The following is a 6,611-nucleotide window of genomic DNA, read 5'->3' on the forward strand; positions in this document are numbered from 1 at the left end:
CTTCGAATGAATGACTTATCCCCAAGTCTAAATCTGACTATTACGAATGTTATCTCATTCTGTTAAAATGGTAGCTTATGATTAAGCTGCATTGATCTGATTACGTGTGTGCTTGAATTAGTAATGTGTTCGTTCAGTAACGAATTCTTGCTTCCAGAGAAGACCAATTTAGTATTAACACTTACTAAATTGTTTGTCGGAATTAAATTAACAAAATAAATTTCGTCATCGCCTGTTAATTTTCATAGTCGTGTGATTGGCGAGATATTGACAATTATTTGTGGGCTCTTAGCTAATCACGATATAGACTGCACCAATATAATGCTCATTGCGTGTGTTTAAGCATCGTCTATTCTTGAGTATATTGGATGAGAAGTTCGATAATATTTGGAAACAAGACTGTTGGCGAGTTTAAACCCACGACAAAATCAACATGATTAAATTCTTGGAGAACATCAAAGAAAACGAGTTTTTTTAGCTTCGGTAGCAACAGTTTGACATCTACTGGGTCAGATAGTCCATCGTGAGCGCCCGAGAAAATTGCGATGGGCACTGGAATGTTGGTGACGTTGTACTGTGGTGGTTTCCACTAGATAGAAAGGTAAATAACGTAAGTTCACTTCCCTTATGTTTATGCACATAACATATCCAACCTATTTCATATTTGATCGATGAAAAGACAAGACAAAGATCTGTTACAGAAGCAATTTTAATTTCACGATAAAATGGTTGATGGTAAATGCGGAGGTGGGGCGACACTCGGGACGACAGTAATTTTTCCAGCTTACCTGTCCATATTTGATGAAGTTCTTAAAAAATCCGTAATCATACATTTGAAATTTTCCCGACTCAATCAACTGCAGAAAGAAGATATAAAAATGTCTCCAAATGTAACAAAATTCAACAATGTAACTATTCATTTCTTTATAAAGTTAACCTCATTGTTTTTCCAATACTAATTAAAAACAAAAGATATTTGAATTGTAGAAGTAAAGAGCATACTTAGCTTCACTATTCTGTATATGTAAGTATAGTAACTTACTTGAGCAAAATGAATGATATTTCTTATAGAGGTTCCAGAAGGAAAGTTACTTAGATACACTGGAATGCGACTCTACAATTAGCGAGAAGTAGAAATCAACACGACATAGGCAATACTTAGAAACAGACAGTTATCACTTATAGATGACTTGCTTTGTTTAAATTTCGCTAGCTGGCAGATTAATCTCAAAGGAGTTAAAGCGTTGTTGCTATAGTGTTGTCTAAAAGCGGTTGACTTACATTCTGCCTGCCAGCAAAATGTAAACCAGGCATGTCATCTATTGATTGAGTGCCGGTCAAGGGTAAAAATGCACAGTGTCCCGAGATTTCAGTCAATAAGTGCTTAATCTTATACCAATTTTCTGAGACGACAACGACAACGTATATAAAGCAAATATCTACTTTTCAAGACGTACATAAATAAAACATTAAAAAATATTCTGAAAAAATTTCCGCGCTTTTTTTGTCGAGATCAGATGCTGACCAAAGTCGGGCTAAGGTCACTTTCACATGACGACGGACATGATTTTTGTATCATTCATCATCTTAAGGCTCTTTTCCACTCATCGCAAAATGTTCTCGCTGCGAGCTTGCGAGTACGTTTTGCGATGAGTGGAAAAGAGCCCGTACTCTCGAGCTCCTTGCGAGGAAACAGCTTAATTTCTTCACTATCATCTGACGCACTCTCGACCAATGAAAAATAGGAAAAATTAACTTTTAACATTGTTGCGCTAGCATTGCTTATCTTTGCTTTATTTGTACTTACGTAGTTAACGTTAGTTGGGTCATTGCCAAACAGTAAGTTCGCAATTTTATAACAAAATCTTGCCTCTTCCAGTCCGTTACAATATCCTTTGTAAACGTATTGCGTCCTCCAGATATCTCCTAGCAGAAAAGGTCCATCGATTTGAGGTGCTACCTCCTTTAAGAAGCACAAACGAAACATATCGTATAATGGACAATGTCTTTCCGTAATTCTTGTACTCGAAACTATAATTCGCAAAACGCCGTCTACTTTGCTTCGTAACTGTCTATCGTTTCAAAAAGCCTTGTTGCATCAACTTTCATGGCTGAACTTTTAAAAACAATATAGTATAATCTTATGATACTATCGCAGCAGATTTGTGTTACAATAGAATTTTCAAAATACAAGACTTCGTGTTATTATTTCCCAAGAGATTTGTCGAAAATCTATTCCGGGGAGGAGGGTCAATTGCGAAAAAATTACTTGCAGTTGTGTTTATACTCTTTGCACTGTTTTGTAAGTCATGAATTTCACATAATTACATTTGTGGAAATCTTCGTTTAGATGTCGCATGTTTGCTTTTAAACTGAGAAGAAGTTTGTCTGGCTTTCACTGATTTTTAGCCACTCAAATTAATGCATTTACTGGGCAATTACGCATTTTCATAGTGCAATTACCGATAAACTACACTGCAATCAACCAATCACTCTCAAGGAATGTCTCAAAGTATATTAATGGTCATTGCTCGAGTCCGAAGAACGACTGCAATTCGAAGACTTTGAAAAACTTACGAGAGCTTGTTTTCCAAATTGCAAGAGCAATTACACTATTGCTTATTAATAATGTAAATGAAACATTCCGCGTACATTTCAGCCGGCAAGTGAAGTAATTAATATAAACTTGCTCGTATTTTTCATTCTGTCGGTATTTTTTTTGCAACATCATAGCTTCCACACACGCAGCAGAAACAAGATATCTATACTTTTAGCAGTTTGTGTTGTGGCCGTAAATGCCTTGCAAATGCTGAACTATAGACTCGTTTGCCTAAGAAAATCTACCCAAAACTTACGCTAACCATAGCATGTAATTGCTTTTGTTTACAATACTTAACTTTCCTGGCTTTAGAATGTTTTGCTTTGATTGGCTCTTACATTACTTCTTTGTTGACTAACCAATCAGGAGCAATTTTAAAAAGAAATTTGCACAGGTGATTCCTATTTTTGTACTGGAATTTACGATCAAGCAATCAGAATTGAGAATTTTTTTATGCATTTCATTAAGAGGAAAAATGTTTGTTTATAATTTGAAATTGAACGCATTCATACTAACAAAACAATGATAACCTCAATAGACGTTATGATCTCAGCAAGATATCGTAAAGGACGTATCATTATATGGCCAATGACGGTAATTGGAGCGAGAGCAATAAACAATTTTATCTTTTTTGCCAAATTTTTATCGGTCGAAAATGCACCAAATCCAATTTCCGAGCCCTGGGAATGACCGATATACACCAACTGTTCCTCTCCTGTTTTCTGTAGAATGTAATCGATCGTTGACGGCAAATCATATTTTGCCATTTCATCAAAACTGGTAAGAGAGAAATTTTTATCATAAGGAAACTTGTGGTAAATGACAATTTTATTTTGTTTTACTTTAATCATAAAAAGTGAATTTTGAAAAATGTGGCAAGTTGACTTGGTCACAATTTGATGATTGGTGAACCTATACAAAGTTTTTGTGCATGCGTAGTTCGCTTCTATTGAGTTCTATTTAACTGGAGCGAATTTCTCATTCTCGATCATAGGCGTTGAAGTGCACGACGCATAAAACAAAGTGGAATGGAGCTATTTTTGCTGAGATTTACCAAAATTGACTGCTTTGTAAAACACATGTCGTCTTTTTGTAATGTCGTTCACGTCATCTTTTTGATATGTCGTTAATGTCGTGTTTTTGAAATGTCTTTCACGTCGAGAAAGATTCCGCCATGCATGATACTTTTCATCTTGTCAGTTGTCACAAATATACAAAGATTTTCAATGTTTTGAAGGAGGCAAAACATTGAGAGTTATCTTTTAGCCAATAACAATTGAAATTGCACGCACAATGAAAATAAAAAGTAAAAATAAGCACATTCAAACTGCCGAAATAATGCAATTTCAAAGAGCCGAAAAAAATCCATCGTTTGTACTTTCGTTTGTACAAAAGTTTAATCAAATGCACACAGTTAATTTAAGCAATGTGAACAGTAAAACTGAACTCTTACGCACATTTCAGCAGCTAAAACATTTCCACTTGTAAAAATCTCCCCCCCCCCTAATATAACTCAAGCATGATGACTACCGAAGCTCTCTCAACGTGGCAGCCACAGCAGTCGGCTGAAAACTTGGCACACTATGAACCCTTGAGTGAGCCGTTAGCCCATTTTCTATTCTGTACCTTTCAGTTGTTTTGAAGTGTAAAAGAAATAATTTCAATAACAGGACAATGCTATCCTATCCTATCATATCCTACAATGCTATCCCTATATATTAAGCAAGTAACTTACGACCACTGCCAAAATTTACAGCAATTCGGGGACAAGTTTAGATTCCTCCTCGCGTATCGATTACCACGAGAATTTCCAAGCCAAACGTCAAATCCTTTATCCGCTAACACGTAAGCAAGGCTGCTCTGAGGAAAGTAATTCCACACCCAACAGGCACTATCTGCCAACAAACCGTGCTGCAAAAACACAACTGGCCTTCGCTGTCGTTTGTAATCTTGACGTTGTATGATTCCATGAGGAATACGTTGAATATTCAAGATGAAATTGTCCGCCGTTAAAACAAAGTGTTCCTGGCACGGATATCCTTTGGATTTTATCAATTGACTCTACGGTCAAAAAATGAATTAATCCCCACACAGAAAAATATGATTTTGTAGATAAAACATATTATTCTTAATTTATGAAAAATAAATGAATTGCCAGAAAAGTTCTTTGAAATAAGAAAATTCGCCGATTGTAGAATTTTTCCGTAAAACTTTCGTTGTGGGGTAATTTCCCACTGACTAAATATGCTTTATGGCAGTCGTAAGTTTTAACCTAATGAAAACAAAAATCTGTTTGGTATATTTCATTTCATTTAACACATAAGCACCTCTTTTAATTAGTAAATAAATAATATCGAAATTATTGATAGCCTTCGCTTCCATCGTTTGTAATTCATACGCCATATATCAAATAATTCATAATTAACATATCAAATATCATCCAAAGCTATAAATAGTATAAGCCATGTAAACATCATATGTATTAACTATGTATCGATATATCATCACATGTAAATAATTATTCACATTTAAGATCACAATAACAATAACAACAGCTTCATGAGCTCTTCAAGTTTGGAATTATTGGTTTGTATATATTTGCGGTGTGACAATGGGCATAACAAAAAACTACGTTCTTATGTGGTCAGTTGATCGAATTACAAAGTCAGCGAAGGTAACAATCAACCTGATGAACTTAAACTACGGCTGATTGAATTTTAAGATATGACTCATAAACCGGCACAATTGACTCACCACATTACGATAAACATCTTTGTCTTTAGGAATAGGTCCCTTAAATTTGTTCATAGCAAATGAGCTCTTCAAGCCAGAAAAAATCGTGACGCACATTTGCAGCATATAAATCAACTTCAGACGAAACATCGTACCGAGGTGGGTAGGGGAAAACGCGGTAACGGACGGGCGGAAGATCATTGCGTATGAACAATTACGGAATGATGACATTCGCGGATGGATGGATGAGCTTAATTCGCACAAAACGTGAAGTTCAAGGTTCATTCGTATTTTTTGGCAAGTGTGACCTTCACGTTTTTTCTAGGCTCATCCATGTTTTTTTTTCACCCAAAAGGGTAAAACGCAGATATTGTTAAAATGAGATTTGACATTTTCTCACGATTAAAAAATATTCTTAAATAACCCAGTGTTTAGGGTCTTCCTATCAATGGGTATTTTCATTTTTAACTACCCTAGTAGTACTTTATATTAAGTGTCGCGTGCAATAGTGAACAGTAGTTTTTAAAGTATATCTGGATTGATCAATGCTTCACTTCACTGATGTGAGCCCATGTGGAAAACATGTGAGTTGCACTCTCACAGACGTGAACCTCATAAGAGACAAATATCCATATGAAAAACGCATGTAATCACGCATAAGCCACATGTGATCACATGAAATTCCCTCGTGAAACACATATAATCTATGGCTTAACATATGGTCCTAAGATAGTGAAATGCAAGCCTAAGGCAGCAAACATAACAGAGAAAATTGCACCAAACTACACAGAAAATAGAGCAAACACTGCAAATTTATCGAGTCCAGTGCCGTAAAGTGCATACTATTTTGGACACAAACTTCATTTGGATCAAAAAGAAAAGTTGGTGATGTATGGGTGTACAACAGTCCAAGCAGTTGATGGATAGAGTACTATGGTTATGAAAGCTGCTTTAGTGCTTGTGAAAAATAATCTATAGTAGATGTGAAACACACGAGTGGAATTGTCATATTCTGCTATGCCAGGATGATTCCTTTTGATATTAGTCATTCTCTGGAAATAATACGCCTATTTCATTGGCGTAGAATGTCGTCAAGTGTCATTTTCGATTGAGTCCATATTTACGTATAACAAATGTTCCTTGACCGTCGATTTTTTTCGTATTTAGTGTGAGTACTATACGAGTCGCTATGGAATTTCTTTCAATTGAAAACGTTATGCTTTTTGATTTCTTTCGTTGTCATTTCTATACAAACAGTAGTACATTAAATCAGGAGGGA

General features: G+C 35.6%; 1 protein-coding gene across 1 annotated transcript; it reads right to left on the bottom strand.

The window, feature by feature from the left end:
- Positions 1-220: 220 nt before the first annotated feature.
- LOC124439577 (gastric triacylglycerol lipase-like) lies at positions 221-6,573 on the bottom strand. The gene is made up of 7 exons (XM_046989839.1): positions 5,354-6,573; positions 4,335-4,660; positions 3,130-3,376; positions 1,808-1,963; positions 1,043-1,114; positions 789-857; positions 221-589 (listed from the first exon to the last, which is right to left on the bottom strand). Exons 1-7 carry the CDS (start codon positions 5,615-5,617, stop codon positions 350-352), a joined length of 1,374 nt encoding a protein of 457 aa, XP_046845795.1. The 5' UTR covers positions 5,618-6,573; the 3' UTR covers positions 221-349.
- Between the last annotated feature and the right edge of the window lie 38 nt (positions 6,574-6,611).

Source organism: Xenia sp. Carnegie-2017, unplaced genomic scaffold (genome assembly GCF_021976095.1).
Source record: "Xenia sp. Carnegie-2017 unplaced genomic scaffold, XeniaSp_v1 HiC_scaffold_19, whole genome shotgun sequence".
Taxonomy (NCBI): Eukaryota; Metazoa; Cnidaria; class Anthozoa; order Malacalcyonacea; family Xeniidae; genus Xenia; species Xenia sp. Carnegie-2017.

Coding starts and splice junctions, on each gene's coding strand:
- LOC124439577 (XM_046989839.1), bottom strand. CDS start 5,617: ATGAACCTTGAACTTCACGTTTTGTGCGAATTAAGCTCATCCATCCAT. Junction 3,377..4,334: donor TGTAAATTTTGGCAGTGGTC/GTAAGTTACTTG, acceptor CTCTCTTACCAG/TTTTGATGAAATGGCAAAAT. Junction 590..788: donor ACTTCATCAAATATGGACAG/GTAAGCTGGAAA, acceptor CTTTCTATCTAG/TGGAAACCACCACAGTACAA.